Consider the following 16,933-nt stretch of genomic DNA (forward strand, 5'->3'; position numbering starts at 1 on the left):
TTTGCTCGACGACTTAAGTTTCCGCGTGGTGTGCGTGACGTGCATTATACGAGGGCGAATCGGAAAGTCTTTGCTCCTATTTTCGTTTAGCCAAATTACGGCTGTAAATGCGAAACCTACATATCCATTCCCAGCGGAAGACCTTTCTTCGACCGGCCCGGCCTTATCTGCCAATAGCTCAGCGGCACGGCGCTGCTGTCAGTTGTTGGAAGATAGACGGCGGTTGTACTTCACACGTCCACGGAGTACGAGCGACTAAGTGCGATTCGTTTTCTGTGGTGCAAGGGACGAATGCCCATCGAAATCCATAGGGGAAATGCAGCCGACGTGTGGGTAAAGGTATCTCGCTTTGAGAAAGCGTGAGTGGTGGTGCTGCGAGTTCGCAAAAGGCCGTCAAGACTTGCATGACAATGAGCGTTCAGAGAGGCAGCGCGCGTCGCTGACTGACCACTGCGATAGGACAAATTCAGTGCTGCAATGAGACGAATGTCTGAACCGGTGTGGCGACTCTTTGGGAAAATAGTGTAAGGTACGTAAAGTAGCAGCTTATATTTGTAATTACCTGTATGTGCCTTATTTTGGCTAATAAAAAAATCGGCGGCAAGAACTTTCCTATTCGCCCTCGTATATGCTACCTAAAGGCGGGGCAAGTGCAGTTCACAGGCATACGAAAGATAGCAGGAGGGCAAGGGTGGAGATAGGTGTTCCAACAAAAGACGCACGGTCAATGTGGGGCACGCATACAGGTGACGTGCAAACCTGATTAGAACGGTTTTGTCAGCCACAGAAATACCTCAACGACGTCTTCTTTGAGCGACGAATACAGCACGTCAACATGCAGTACAAACGCGACCTTCTTGGCAGTAACGTTTGACACACGTTGGTCCGACGCCGGCGTTGACAGTCTATGCGTATCCCGCGTGGGAGATTCAGACACATGCTCTTCAAACACAGATCGCGCACAAATGCAACCTCTATATAGACAGTTGTGGAGCACCACTTGCGGCACTTAACGACGATGACGCGTGGCATAACGCGACATTTTGAAGATCGCAAACCAACGACGCAGCTGGCGTCTCGGCGCAGTTGTAATCGGCCACGCTTGAAAAGATGACGCAGCGGGAGCGGCTAAGGTTCTGTCACGCGCACGACGCAAGCATATGCTAATCGCAGCTGCAGCGGGATAGCACAACTGGGGCATCGACACGCGACCAACTTTACCCACAGCGATGTGCTGGTGACCCACAGTCGCCAAAATACAAAAGCGTCGACTCACCAGACAAAGTTGAGCATGAACATCCCGCGGTACTTGGCTCGGGCCACCGCGCACATGAGGCGACGAAAAATCCGCTGCGTCTTGACGCCTACATGCTGGGCCGCAGCGCTGTCTACGTAGCCGCGGTCGAGGTAGCAGCAGTCACGGTTAGGACACGACGCGCCGACCGCCAGCGTCGAAGCGCAAGGCACTTGGGGGGAGATCGCAGAAGGCCGCTGACACGTAGTGGCATCATGCGGTTGCGGGGGCAGTGGAGTGCGCCTATCTGCCTCGCGCGCCGATGAGACGCATGTCGACGACGCGGCAACAATCACCCGCACCACAACGAAGAGCAGCACCGGAGGAGCACATACACACACGGCAACGCAACGCCGGTCGTACGCTACGCAACAACGCAGCTGCGACGACAAAAGAAATCCCAAGATCCACGCCGGGACGGGACGCACGGCCTGCACGGCGACTGCTACGGGACCACTGCGCGGGCAACCGCTCGAGCAGACGACGACCGCCACAAGAGCAGACGAGCGGTTGTGACGTCATGACCATCAGGTGATGCGCCGCGAGCAGACGACGGCGGTCGGCACAGGCAGGCTCTGGCTCCCAGCAGCCCTCGTGTGGCGAAGTGGAGAACTGTGAGGCGCTGTTTCGTGTCCTCGGAGAGGGGCGACCGCGTTGTCAATCCCGGAATCCGTGTTTGTTGCCAAGCCGTCGCACGCAACGAGGCCTTCCGCCAGCTTTTACGATCCGGTGGTCTGACCAATTCGTAACTACGATGAGTGCTAAATTAATGTATATAACGAAAAGCGATCAGATCTAACTCCGCAAACAAAACGATCACCGCTCCTTTTTGTGGTAGGAGGTAGAAGGTAGGCTTTACCGCACTCGTGGTCGCGCGGCAGAAAACCCAGCAACCAGGATAACGCAGAGCGCAAAAGATAAGAGGAGAAGCAGAAGCTATCATTCGCAAAAACGAGCCGCAAGCCCTTGTGAATAAAAATATATGAGGGTGTAGTAGAAAATACCGTCCAATAAAAAGCTGCCCTGTTTATGCGATACAGGGCAGTGGCGAATCAGTGGCGATTTAGCGGTAAATGCGAAAGAAATGCGTTAGCATTACGTCACACCTCTTTGCGGTCCCGGATCCATTGCTTAAACCGCGTTCACCACATAGCAAAGTGTTGTTCGGGAGCTCACTCGACACACGTCCCACCTCTACGAGGAGCGAACTGAACGGGCGTTGGTCAGGAGCAGCCCACCGTCGGTTACTACATATACCTCTACCACGTGACCGGCTACCGACACTTCACTCACACTTTTCTTTTTTCACTTTGACACTCCTACTGCTGACGTATTGACATAAGCTGAACTGCGAGAACAGTAAGCATTATTAGCCAAAAGAGTGCGTCCGACGGGCCCGTAGAAGAATTCGTCGCACTTGTGTGCGATAAGTCGCAGGAAGCTGACACACAATGACGAAATCACGGCACACTTCAAGATACGCGTGCCGACTGCAATCTGCACCGCTCCTCATTAACGACTGTCAACGTCATGTCCATACTGTAACGACTGTTGAAAAATTCCGCTGCTTATGCATACCACGTGCAACTGAAGAAGCGAGTACACTCGGAGTAATAAAGCGCAGTTTTTTAGCGGGGCGAAGATTTCCTTTCGGTAGATATCTGCCAGCAATGAAGAGAGTACAGCACAGTTAACCTAATTCAGCCTACAACCCTCAATGCAGTATTTAGAAAATAACATCTCTTGCATCTTTGAAACCTATCAAATTTAGTTCACTAAGATTCCTTACTTTTCTTGCACTGATACTTTATTTTCTGCTGAATTTACTGCCTTTTGCTACTGATACTTTGTTTACTACCATGTTATTTTGTTTTTTTTCTGCGCTCGTGATATACATTCAGCTGTTTGTTTTCTAGGTTCCGCCATCCATCTACCTTTCTTCCGAAATATCAACTTTCTTTTTTCGATGCGTATTTTCTATAGCATTGTACTAATAGAATGTCTTATATTTCTCTGTCCGTACAACGTTGCACGACCTGAAGGTATAACTTACCATCACTTAATTATAAAACCCGTCTACACTTGACGCAGGTGGCACTTCACGAGCGCCGGCCGACAGATAACGGCTTCTGAAGACACGGCGACTTCGTTCTGTCAAATGCATGCGCGTGCTGCTGCCGATCCGAGTTATTTGCCGAATGACACGCCGTGACGGATTCCAATGGCGGCCTGTCCGCCATTGGAATCCAAGAGAAGGGAAGCGTAGCAGGGGCCGGCAGAAGGTTAGGTGGGCGGATGAGATTAAGAAGTTTGTCGGGGTAAACATGGCCACAATTAGCACATGACAGGGGTAGTTGGAGAAGTATGGGAGAGGCCTTTGCCCTGCAGTGGGCGTAACCAAGCTGACGACGATATTGACGACGAGCGTTAAACTCCCGACGACCTTCTCGCAAACTGCACGCGCACGTTATTGCGAGATGCCGTCGATAGCACCAAGCGAAAAAGTTGGACGAATGCGAAGTCGTCGTACGCCGACAAATAAAGAGATGACAGAGTACTGGTGTGACATTACCGATTATACACAGAGTGATCATTTTTTTTTCTAATGTTTTATGGATTTTTTTTTAAATAGCCTGTCGCAGCTAACGTAGTTCTAGTCCTTGAGCAGGATTGTTCATAGAGGGAGACATTGCTTGTACGAGAAAACGAAACACATTCAACTAATTAACAAAATTTTACTAATTATCTCTTGGACTAATTACCTTACGGCACATATTGCAATTTACGAGTTCTAGCCGATGAGTTTGCAAGGTGTATCCACAGGGAATGAATTTCCAGAATAAGGCCAGTTTGGAGACGTGCGGCATCAAACTTGCCGTAAAAATGGACTGTTGTTCCGTGAAAATGGACTGTTGTTCCACCTAATTTTTTTAACATAACGCGTTTTCATGCATTGAAGCACAAAAGTAGCTGGAACGCCTATGTATGTCGTCCTACACTTTGGGACATACCTCGAAACTAGTGTCATCCTGGAAATTCATTTCGAGTTTATGCCTTGCAAGCTCACCGGCTACAATTCGTAAATTACAATGTGTGCCCTAAAGTAATCAATCAAATTATTTAGTGTTTTGGTTAATTAGATGAACATGTTTCGATTTCTCGTGCTAGTGTTGTCCGCCTCTTCGAATAATCTAGGTCAAAGACAAGAATTTCGTTATTTGCCACAGACGACATTTAAAAATTCCATAAAACAAAAATTGTCACCTTGTATACACAATGATCCAAACCTAACAAACCGTAGAGGGAAACAATCCCCGCATCACGCCCAAAATAATCTACTGTAATAGGTGGTGTCCAAATTCACGCCTTATTAGGTGGCGCCCTCTGTATTTAAAATGCAGGCGTCAAAGGCTGTGCTTTTGTTTGTTGAAGGCGCCGGAGGCGATTCTGGGAGCCGGAAACACGTCATAGACGTCGGAATTTGTTCAAAACGTCGTTGGAAATGGTGTTCAAAAGCCGACGTCTACGACGTGTGCCCGGCTCATGCAATCGCTTCCGCCGCACGCAACCAGCAAAAGCATAGCCTTTGAGACCCGCATATTTAATCTACAGGGCGCCACCACTGGGATGGTGGACAGCCGTAAGCCGGGCCCGACACTCCGTGCAGCGACCGTCAACGAGCACGTTTCCTTCTCTCTCTTTGCTCGTTTACCCTCTTTCGGTCAGAACGTTGCTAGTGTCCCCCCCCCCCCCCACCTCTGTAAAAGCTGGCCACCATTAGATCATCATCATCATTTGGACACCACCTACGAACCAGCTGCGGTTTCGGCACCTAAGAGGTGGTTGCGTCATGCCGTCATAATCACCGCTCACTCCATAGACGGCGTTTACGATGCGTTTCTGGCTCCCGAATCGCTTCCGCCGCATGTAGCCCCAAAAGCATAGCCTTCGAGATGGGTTGCTGTTGTCCAGAAAGAGTGGCCACGCGGCCAAGGATCTGGGCCTAACCGATTACTGCGGTCGCTGCCGCTGTCACCCACGCGAGCGTAGTCAGAATAAACGTGCGCAGCATTTTTATTTTATTTACCAACAACGCCAAAGCGCACAGCCTTCATCCTAAACGACGTTCAGCACTAAAATGCGTTTTGCAAAGCAACAGCAGGTGTTTTGGGACGGCTGAGGCAGCACGTTCCAACATGACGACGTGCTTTAGAATGTTTCACCTCAATACAAACGTGTAATACAGTGAAGCATATTGATTGGACAAAAGCGAACTTCGTACGTAGGGTTCCAGCCAGCGACGGTTGTCAGTGCGTCGTCCAGAACAGAAAAACCCACCCATAAAGAATGCTTCGCTGCGGATGACAACCTTCGCATCGTCGTTAGTTGGTCTTGCTTCTTGGGCAATCAAATTTTCGAACTGTGTTCTGTGTTATTCCCTTTCGAAAAGCGTTTCTTATCGTGGGCAGGACGAGATGATACGAGTTAGTTTGAAACGTACGTCGTTCGTTTCTGCAAGGAGCACATCGACTAACGGGAATTATGTGTCCCCCAAACCTAAGGCACCTGGCACCGTAATACAGTGAACACTACTTTTCTCAATAGAAGCGCGCCTAGACACCATGAGGTTGTTCTTGCTTTGCTTATATCTGTTTTCGGCTCGTGAACCCTTTCCGAATCCCGGCATGTGCTTTCCGAGATGAAGGAACAGTTCAGGCACGTCAGTGACATGCGCAAAGGTTTGACTTCACCTCGTTAACCTGCACAGCAACAGCCGCAGTGTGTCTACACTTTCCCGCGACACCGGTGCGGTAGTCGAAGGGACCAGCTTGAATTGTTCGCTCGATGTTAATATGAAAATAATAACCCGATGTATATGTTGCTGCCGGTAAATTCTATTACAAATTTCTGCCTTGTCACTGCGTTGACTCTGGTTTCGGGAACGCACGTACCGGTGATTTTGAAACTACCTGCAACCGCCACCTCCTCGACTTCGTAGACATGACCTGCAGTAAACATGAGCCTTCCCTTCTTGAGGTTAGCGCCGCGAAAGAACATGTCCCCGGTAAGAGAAATCCCGCCGCTGTGATCACGGACAAGCTGTTCTACAACGAGCCTCTCACAAACCGCGCGCGGGAGATATTCGTATTGCCGCCGGAGATGGCGTCTCCCTGTCCCCTCGCCCTGACGAACGCCGAAGCGGCCGCGAGGTGGCGTTTTCTGTCGGCCGACGGTGGCGCCACCTGGCAATGCGCAGGGTCAGCAGGGTGCGCATTGCAGACGGGTGATCTGCTAACACAACCGAATAGTATTTCTACTTAGTCACGCTAATAAATATGAATTTTGATTGCATGGGTACGTATATTGATAAGCACGGATAAACTCGTGGCGCTGACATCCCTCCCCTGCATCCCGCACCCGTCGGAATGCGGTGCGACACGTCGGGGGCACCGGACGCGGGACCTGCTCCAACCACCGACCGAGGCTCCAAAGACGCTGAGTCATCGCGCAGCATTGCGCACTCTGCGATTCAAAATATGTCAGCGTTGACACGCCGCGAGTTATTTGTTCGGCAGGAAGTTGCCGGCAGACCCGGTCATAACACAGCACCGCCGAGACGAGGCGAATGGAAAGGCGTTAAAAGAACGCTGGAACAGCGGTCTCGGAAATCCCCCGGCTAAGTGCCGGTATCTCGTTCGACCGGAGAATGCGTACGCCTCTCCTTCGTCGATGTTTTCGGAATGCGGCACGAAGGGGAAAAAAAAAAAAGAACGAAAATTTTATCGCGAGCAGAGGACGCAGCACGAGGCGGACGGCCTCCGTGTTCGACTAGTCGTTCCAAAACACTTCGACAACGCTTCAAAGCTAGGTCACGTAAGGCAGAAAAAGCAAGCTTGATTGTGGGCTCGGATGACGACAGTGAAGCCCGATTAACGCTATTTCAACAGCTTATTCCAGTAATAGCAGCTTCATAAATAAAGAGCCACTAAAAAGAAACGTTCTTCGAGCGGGATTAGTGAATTATACTTTAACGATACAAAAAAAAAAAAAAAACACGTTATTCATGAGCCAGGAAAAACTCGAAAAAAAAAAAAAAAAGGCTGGTAGTGACGCGGCCTTGAAGTTACCACAACTCACCGTGACGTCTCGCATTTTGACGGCGTTTGCGCGGGCACGATGGACTACCTTGTATTTTGAGGAGAAATAGACGGAAAGACAGGAAGCTTAGATTGCATTCTAAAAGAGCCGAAGAGCGAACTAAAGACGTAGGCAAGTTGCGAGAGCTTTTACTGCGCCACCAAGGGCCGAAAACACGAAAAGCATACTTGGAAAACCGTGACGTCACACTAACTTAACGGCGTTTGGCTATCGGCGCGGAATGTGAAAAAAGAACTGATATTTCCTACATCGAATCAGCCTACTACCGCGAAACTACCGAAGGTAGAAAAGAAGATATATCAGTCTGAACTGATCTGCACTTCTCTTTGAAGGGCAACCTCGGCATCTTTTTTTTTTTTCTTTAACCATTAACCATATCGTTTTCAAATGGCATTGACAGTCCGCCGAAACAAAAACAAAGCTGCCGAAAGAGAAACGGGTAGCTGCTTCGTGCGACGTCTACGGTGAGTCGATGACGTCAGAGCCTACGCAACCGGAATGTAAACACGCAGAACGCGTGGTAAACACGCCATGCACGTCGTGTTAACGCCAAAAAGCGCGAAGCTGACTGTGCCTTCTGACGACACCGGGAGCTTATCTAGCACGTCGCTGCCTGACCGCTACCCCTCGTGGTTACGGTGGCTGGCTGTGCTTCGGACGAAGAACACGAACTCTGTCGGCACACGATCATCCTTCAAGTGCCTAGGGTAGCTTGTTTTTGCGAGCCCTAAAGCTTCCATCAAGTACATGCAGTGTTTCATAGCACCCCGGAGTGAAGTGGGCACTGCTGCTTTGCTTGCAATAAGGGATAAACTCGCCCAAAAACTTGTTTTACTGAAGAACACGTGCAAACAGAGCAAAGCCACTTCTCCCGAAGAGCGTTGTTGGAAGGAAACCGGCGACAACAGCCACCCTTCCGTGTTCGCTGCGCTCTCCTTGCAACCCTCAGCACACTTATGCAACCCTCAGCATCAGCTCCCACCCCGCTTTACCGCGCGGCTACAATGCCTGCAAAGCGAAGAACAGTGCTTGCAGCGGCGGGCGTCTGTGGCAGCGATTATTGTCAGCCGTCGTCTCGTAGGAGAAGGAGCGCGGTTCGTCGTCTGCTGGGCGAGGCGGCGGTGCATACGCTCTGGCGTCAAAACAACAGGGTGGCCAGCAAAAAGTTATGCATTCGCGGGCGTGAGTCAAGAACCCGCAACCCATCGTTAAAATGCGTGTTCAGGAAAACTAAATGACTTGCAGTCGTATCTTCTGCCACAGATAATCAGAGTGCCAAAGAGAACCAGAGTGTCAAAGTTGCCCTTTAATGTCCGCTCGAAGCTGTCTTTCACGACATTCGTAGCACCACCAGAGCACCCCCACGCAAGAATCAGTCGAATGCTCCAAGAGTGAAGCGACGAGAGCTTCTTACAATATCACCTACGTTTGGATGTGATGGCTCCGGACTGGCATCATTTTCGGAGAACCATGACAGCCTGTAGGCGCGCCTGGCTATAGCACTGTTTCGTCTGTGACAGCGGTCACTTTATACAGTAAAACAGCGCGTAAGGAGTCGTTTTTAATGCGTTAACATTATGAGTGTCAGTGTGGAAAAAGTGTAGGAAACCGGCCCGATAGGCAACTCGCATAGACGGTGACGCCTGATTTTCTTCAGGGTAATACACTGCGAGAAACCCTGCACAGCACGCACATGGCCTCCGAAATCTGGCAACGCGCGCGTCAGAGGCGATTGCACGCAGTATAACCCAATACCAGGCAACATGGACCCTAACCTGCATTCCGGTAGCAGGAGACCAAGGGCCCAGTACATGGGAAAAAAACATTCATGTTCCATACCACGGTCCGTTTTTCGTACGCCGCCATGTATGGGACGAAGAACAAGGGCGCAGTAGCAGTGGTATGCTACCGCCGAGGCCACGTTACCTCCGCTGCATCGACCCGTCCCTGCACGACTACGAAAGCCGAAGATCTGGCCATCGCGGTAGCCATCCGCGAAGGCCAACGAACCACTGACGATCCTCACGGATTCCCAGCAGGCCTGCCGCAACTTCCTACAGGGAAGAATCAGAAGACCTGCCGCACAAATACTCAAGGAAGACATTGAAGACATCACCACCCAAACCATCATCTGGATGTCGGGCCACACTGGCATCACGGACAACCTGCAGGCCGACAGAGCAGCTCGAAGATTTGTGCATAACCGAGCATTCATCACACCGGCTGCAGAAGACCCAGACCCTGTCGACCTCGAGTATTCAGCCATCGTGAACTACCACAGACGGAGTCGCTTGCGATATTCACCACCCCATTGAAATCTAAAGACAGAGGATGCCGCTGCCTGGCGTAGGCTCCAGAGGCGGCACTTACACGAGCCTACACATATTACATCGCATGCTGCCCACAGCATACAGGGACGGATGCCCGTGGTGCGGGGCCACACCAACCGTATACCACATTACGTGAGAGTGCACGCTACACAACATATAACACCCAGACAGGAACACCACGAGGGAGAAATGGGAGGCACTGCTGTCCAGCTCGGCCCTCGACGACCAGCTCAAGCTGATTAAGAGAGCTGAGAAGATGGCAAGAGTCAGCGGAGCTCTGGACTAGGGGCCCCGACCATTAGCGATTATTCTGAATATTATTTAAATAAAGTTTATCTAACATATCCTATCCATAGCGCCCACCTCTATCTGCATGCTGAGAGGAGGATTGTACGGTCGACTACAGTTGGTCTGGCCTTCTAACTCTGACGGATTATCGCAATATGCCGGGGACAGACATAAGCACAAAGCAGACAACGACAACCGCTACAACCAACGACTACCGATACGCTTGCACTTGTAGCACGCATATGTGCGTCCCGTCAAATCATCTCGCCGCGCAACAACAACTGCGACATAACAAAAAAAAGTCCCGCAGATCAAAGAGCACGGCATTCACTCGGGGGATTTGGCACTGCGCGTGCAGACCATTTGCTGACAGAAAAGATCCGAGTCGCGCATACTCGACCATACATATTATGTGCAAGCTCAAAAAAAAAATTATGGGGTTTTACGTGCCAAAACTACTTTCTGATGATGAGGCACGCCGTAGTGGAGGACTCCGGAATTTTCGACCACCTGGGGTTCTTTAACGTGCACCTAAATCTAAGTACACGGGTGTTTTCGCATTTCGCCCCCATCGACATGCGGCCACCGTGGCCGGGATTCGATCCCGCGACCTCGTGCTCAGCAGCCTAACACCATAGCCACTGAGCAACCACGGCGGGTTATGTGCAAGCTCGTACGTGCATGAACTCGTCGTTGATACAGATTTGCATACACATATATTTGAAGAAAAGAATTTACGCGATTAAGCAGGGAGGAAATTTAGCGTTTATTTTCTCTCCGTTTCTTTCGGAAAGGCGTAAGGAAGCGGGGTGGAAGGGGGGGGGGGCGGCAATTCGAACGCTCTTGTCGGAAGGCGTGCTTGTACAGCTTCCGCGGTGCGCAGCGCAACGTGACACTCCCATCGCCCCGGCGGCGTACTACACATACACACTTTCCAAAGCGGCGAGCGCGAGTCAAGCAGCGGGCACTCGAGAACAACGCGCTTCGAAATGGCGGAACCGACAATCGCGTCTTCTGCGCGGCCACGGGAGATGTGCGCGGTGCCGACAGCAGCTTGGAGATAAGGACGCGGAAGCCGAACAGAACGCGGACGGAGGGAGGGTGGGAGAGCACAGCTGCAGGATCGAGGAGCGCGCAAACATTATACGTAACAGTGCCCGCAGCGGCAGACAGAGAGGAAACGGCGGGGGTGGAAGGGGGTGTCGCGCAATCGAGGGAGCCCAAATCTCGAGAGCTTCCGCTGCACTGGGCCCGCGACAGATGCGGCCTCCGTTATCGCCGCTCCTTATCCGCCGGTCCAGTCACAACGCAGCTGCGCGTGCGTTCGCGCCCCTGAGAGGGGTGACCCTCGTGCAGCCGCGCTTACCGAGGCAGATTACATACGATCACGAGGAGCACGTTTATCTCCACTGGTCGCCGCGCACAGCAGGAAGAGGAGGAGGAGGAGGGATGACTCTCGAAAGGAGTGCGCGCTCCGTATCGCACTGTTATACATGCGCCGCGCGACTGGCCGCTCGACGTACTGTGTGCGTGTCCGCGGACTTCTTTCACGCTCGGAAAAGCACTTTTATCTAGCACGTATCGAGTAACAGAAAGCTGTATCGGGAGCCTATTTCCTGTCACTCTATACAATTTTCTCGTTGACACTTTTCGTCAAATTATAATATTTGAGAAGATGAATTAAGTAGGACTAATTATCTAATTAGGCGGAACAAAAAGATATATATATTCTGAGTGTCTCCAATCGACGGCAAACAACATTACCCTGTTTCTGTCCAGCTACGTGGCATTCGCATAATTTTTTTAAAGCTGGCTAAAGTTACGCGGGACACCATGTGTACATTGCGCTCCTGCTTATATATATATATAGCACGCCGCGCAATACGAGTGCGAGTTTGCGGCCGACAACAGCTCCCCGCCGTGTGTTAGCGCGCATGCGCGTCTCACAATGACGACCGGGCGACAGCGTGCGCCACAATTAACTCGCACGAGGGGACAAAAAAAAAAAAAGAAGAAAGAGAATCAAATACCCGAAGTCGTGTTCACGCGAGTTGCGACGGGAACGTCCCGGCCGACCGTCCACGACACGCCCGTGGGTGCACTGCCTGCGGAAGCACTGCTTGGCGCGTGTTGGAAAGCAAACACGCGCGACGAGGGTCGCGTGCGACGCCCAACAACGTAAGCGAGCGAGCGCTAACGCTACATAGTCCTTTTGTCACCGCGCGCGCTACAACCACGCACACACCCAATTAGCCTAAACCGCAACTCTCGGCCAGCGGATACGTCGCCTCTCTCCCCTCTTCTCCCTGCACCTCTAGGAGGACACCGACGTGGGGGTCGACAAACGTGGGGAGGGGGGGGGGGGTATCCACGGAAAACAACGCGCTTCTTTCTTTCTTTCTCTCGGTCCCACCTCCGTGCACGCACAAGCGAAAGCACAACGCGTGAAAGGGAAGGGGGTGACGAAAAGGTCGTTCACCGCGCCGTACGCGCTTTATCGGTCGTAAAAAAGAAGAGCCGGCGAGCACGAGGCCGCATAGTGACAACGAGGGTGCAAGCACGCCATCACTCCCCGCCACCCAAAATTTAAGAGACCCATTCCTTCTCAGGTTTGAAAGAGCGGCCAGCTTCGGCCCGGTGACGTGCATATATACGACCGAAGGACCGCAACACGACCTCGTGAAGTCGCCTTTTGCGATCACGACAGTGCCGCGAGACAAAATGACCCCACGAAAATGAACTTTGACAGCCTGTTACAGAGAGGCCAAACAACCACCTCGTAGACTCCTCCGGATTAATAAAATTTTTTTTTTTTAGTTTTAGGCAAAATACGCGCACTGTACCAATCATTCTCATGGTGGTTGAAACGCCATGCTTCCCGCTTCCGTATGGACATAGTACTATGGCTGTCGAAATACTCGGCATAGACCGCGAAGTACACAACTAAATCTTTAGTATGGTTCCGATTCTGACGAATACGTCAAAGAAGACAGCTTCGCGAAGACAGCATCGAAGTCATAATCAATGCAGGCTACTTTGCTGTGCGAACAACATGGTGGCTGGGCAGAAGGCTTTGGGCAGAAGGCTTTGCAGGCAGATCGCCTGCAAGAAATGTATACACACGCTTTCCTGTGCGCTTCATGTAAGTTACGTTGTGCTTTTCAGATGTTCGCCACTAGGTGGCGTCACAGAGGCGTCTTGGGTTCAGCCCTTCGGTTCGAAAATAGCACGGGGAAAGTAAACATGTCCGCAATAGAGATTAGTAAAATGCGACTGGAGGTTTGGTGGCATAAAAGTAGGCAGACCACAAGCAACGGAGGCGAACAAGAACAAATTTCCCCATAGTGGTTCAGAAAGTTTGACGCTGGGAATTCTATGACTTTGGAACGCACCGTTCCGTTTCAAAGTCATAGCATCCATCTATACATCCGTATTCCCTGCATCTTCCAGGACGGTTCCAAACACGTTGCGCTACCCGGGCTTGAAGCTGCACGCCTCCTTAGCTGTCTGCGTTGACTGTCTCCGATGCTGGCCGGATTTAGAACACAACCTTTAGAGCTAGAAGATACCGCTATAATAATATATAATTTCAGAGCGCAGCTCTCAGGCGCCCGTTCCTGCGGCTAGCGTCGGCATTGGCGTAACCGACCGGACGAGTACAGCGAAGGATGGAAGAACGAACGCGGAGCGCAGCAGAGGATGAAAGACACGAGGAGGGAAACGGAGGAGGAGCCTGAAGCGGAACCATGAGGTGGAAAGTGGAGGAGGAGGATATGGCGAAAAGTGTGAGAAAAAAACCGCAGTGCGGCGACGATCGCTACGAGATGGCGCCAGAGCAGCGCGCGTCGCCTGCGAGGTCTGGGTCTGTCTGCTGCTGCTGTGAATCGCGCCCACGCTTCACCCACGCACTGACTCGCGATCTCCAGATTAGCAAGGCAGTCGCGCCGCACTTCGCTCAGTTTGCAACGTGCCGCACGAGACACAGACTGTCAGCGCCAGCCAATATATATCGCGAAATGAAAACACGTATAGAGCTGCGCTCGAATTTCGCATTAGGTGGGAAGCTCTATGCTTTACATGAGCCGCTACATCGACCCGAGACGCCGGCGCACGCATACACACCAGCAGCCCCTGCCCCTGCGGGGGCGACCGAATCAAACAAACCGCCAACGCAGGACCTTCCCGTCGTCAGCGGCGGCGTGGGACGAAGGCGACAAACGCCGATGCGCGCGGACGAGCTCGCTCGCTCGCTCAGGGCGCCCAGCCGTGCGCTTGCTTTTTGTCAGTGTGCGACAGGGACACGGGTAATTGGATAAAACGAGTGTATATATGCTTGAGGTGTACGTATAGCAGTGCCGTTTTACCTCCAACTAGCACAACCCGGGAAGACGCGCCCCCTTCGAGATTCATTCTTACTATTATTTTCGTACCCCACAATCCAGCACGTCTTTCTGCCTCTCATACTTTTCTCAAGTCTTGGAGGAAAAGGAAGGTGTGTGTGTGTGTGTGTGTGTGTGTGTGTGTGTGTGTGTGTGTGTGTGTGTGTGTGTGTGTGTGTGTGTGTGTGTGTGTGTGTGTGTGTGTGTGTGTGTGTGTGTGTGTGTGTGTGTGTGTGTGTGTGTGTGTGTGTGTGTGTGTGTGTGTGTGTGTGTGTGTGTGTGTGTGTGTGTGTGTGTGTGTGTGTGTGTGTGTGTGTGTGTGTGTGTGTGTGTGTGTGTGTGTGTGTGTGTGTGTGTGTGTGTGTGTGTGTGTGTGTGTGTGTGTGTGTGTGTGTGTGTGTGTGTGTGTGTGTGTGTGTGTGTGTGTGTGTGTGTGTGTGTGTGTGTGTGTGTGTGTGTGTGTGTGTGTGTGTGTGTGTGTGTGTGTGTGTGTGTGTGTGTGTGTGTGTGTGTGTGTGTGTGTGTGTGTGTGTGTGTGTGTGTGTGTGTGTGTGTGTGTGTGTGTGTGTGTGTGTGTGTGTGTGTGTGTGTGTGTGTGTGTGTGTGTGTGTGTGCGCGCGCGCGCGCGCGCGCGCGCGCGCGCGCGTGCGTGCGTGCGTGCGTGCGTGCGTTGAATTCCTTAAAGCTTAAAGGGCCCCTCAACAGGTCTGGCCATTTTGAGCTGACAGGTGTGTCGACGTCTTTAGCGCAAGTGTGCCTACGTACATGACAGTGCTGTGACGTCGCTCATAGTCACACGTGACATTGAGAACTATTCAAGGCAACATCAGTTATCTGTTTAATCTGTTGCTTCAGTGGACGAACTAGAGTTTAGGGAAAAAACAAAACACGCAAACCTAATGCCTGCGTGTTTTTTTTTTTTAATTCGTACCATAGCAAGAGAGATTCCCACGTCGTTCAGTCGCGCGAGCAGACAACAAAACTATGTAATCTTCTACCGTGTTAAAGCGCGGGATCATGCTCTGTGATTCGCTTGTGTCTGCATTAGTGTTCGTGTAGCACTGACCTATACGGCTAATCATGTGTTCTCGTACAGAGCGCGTAGAATCGTCTTCTGCGCCAAACAACACAACAGCTCGCGCGCGGGACCTTCGCCAGAAGTGCGCTACTCAGCAAAACCGCGAGGGAAAAAAAAATGGAGGTGGGGCTCGTGACGTATTCGTCACGCGATCCTCCGGCTCCAGTATGGGAGAACGCAGGGAAGGAATTTCGCTTGCGGAGGCTAGACGGGTCAAGTGGAGAGAGAGTGTCTGTGTTAGCGGTGACGCTCGCCTCTTGAAATAATGGGTTCGCAGCACTTCGAATGAACCAATTTGAGAAATTCTTGCGGTAGAACACTCTTTAGAGGGCCAGTAACAACTTCCAGCGCATAACAAAAATTTGTTATGCGGCCTGGTGACGGGACCTTTGAGGACATAACCGGCGTAGAGGCGCAGAACAGACGACGATGCGCTTTTGCCGGTACTCCTGAACAAGGCATATATATACCCTGTCCGATCTTCTTGAGCACGCTTTGGTTTACTGGCGCAAATGATGTAGTGACAACTATTAAAGCCACGGTTGTGTACGGCGCAAGAGACGGGCGTCTAAAACCAACTTGCCCAATTTTCTGTTCCAAGAAAAATATTACAGCTAACCACTACGACACTTCACTGGACACCGGCTTAAAAATATTACGAACCCTTCCCCTACGGAAAATGGGGGCGAAGCTTGTCCTGCGTGCACCTGACCTTCCTCACGGTTACCTAACCAACGGGTAACGGTGCCGGATTGCTTCGGCCTCCCGCTCCCATCTTCTCGTTGCTGTCCGATTGCCTGGGCTCCGGCGGCTGTAAAGGCGCGTTTATTGTCCGAAGTTATCGGCGCGGGCGAGCGTCGTTAGACGCCGAGCACGTCCGAGTGCGTTGGCCGCGTCCGGTCACACTGGCGGCGCCAGTGCGTCGAACCATCGGTCGAACTATAGACGCTGTTGTTCTCGCCAACGTGACGTAACGTATGCGCGCGTTCACATTACGTCGGACTATATTTAGGCCTTAACGGCTGGATTGGCGCGCCGACGGCAAGCTCTTTGACGGGCGAGTTCTCGCCGCCACTCGTCGAACGCTGCCAGTTCTTCGGGGGGAACGCACAACGCGTGGCCGCCGTCCCATCCGTTTCCCGAGAATGAGCTGAACGGACACGAAGCCGGCGCAGCGCGCGTGAAACCCTTTCCTGCCCTTTCCCTCCCTGGCGGAAGCGAAAGGCTCTGACTGGTTGCGCGCGTAGCGTGAGCGCGCGCCTATGCAGCTGGAATCCTTGCTAATGACTCACGCTCCGGCGCCGACGCAGCTGTCGACTCATCAAAACGCACTTTCCCGCACCTGCTCTGCTCTGGGAGCAACTAGGTTTTTTTGCGTGACCAGACCGCCACCGAAACTTGTGAG

The 16,933-nt window shown here is 51.9% G+C and overlaps 1 protein-coding gene across 2 annotated transcripts in view; it reads right to left on the reverse strand.

Annotated features, from left to right (window-relative positions):
* Positions 1-16,933, reverse strand: part of Mob2 (MOB kinase activator 2) — a 156,455-nt gene that overhangs the window by 125,299 nt on the left and 14,223 nt on the right. The window contains exon 1 of one of the 2 annotated variants that reach the window (XM_072287945.1): positions 1,277-1,800. The exons of the other annotated variant lie outside the window; for it this stretch is intronic. Within the exon in view, the coding sequence (XP_072144046.1) occupies positions 1,277-1,332 (56 nt within the window). The 5' untranslated portion in view covers positions 1,333-1,800. Of the gene's footprint in view, positions 1-1,276; positions 1,801-16,933 lie in introns of those variants that run through there. 2 annotated transcript variants of the gene reach the window in all.

This window comes from Dermacentor andersoni, chromosome 4 (genome assembly GCF_023375885.2).
Source record: "Dermacentor andersoni chromosome 4, qqDerAnde1_hic_scaffold, whole genome shotgun sequence".
NCBI classification, from domain to species: domain Eukaryota; kingdom Metazoa; phylum Arthropoda; class Arachnida; order Ixodida; family Ixodidae; genus Dermacentor; species Dermacentor andersoni.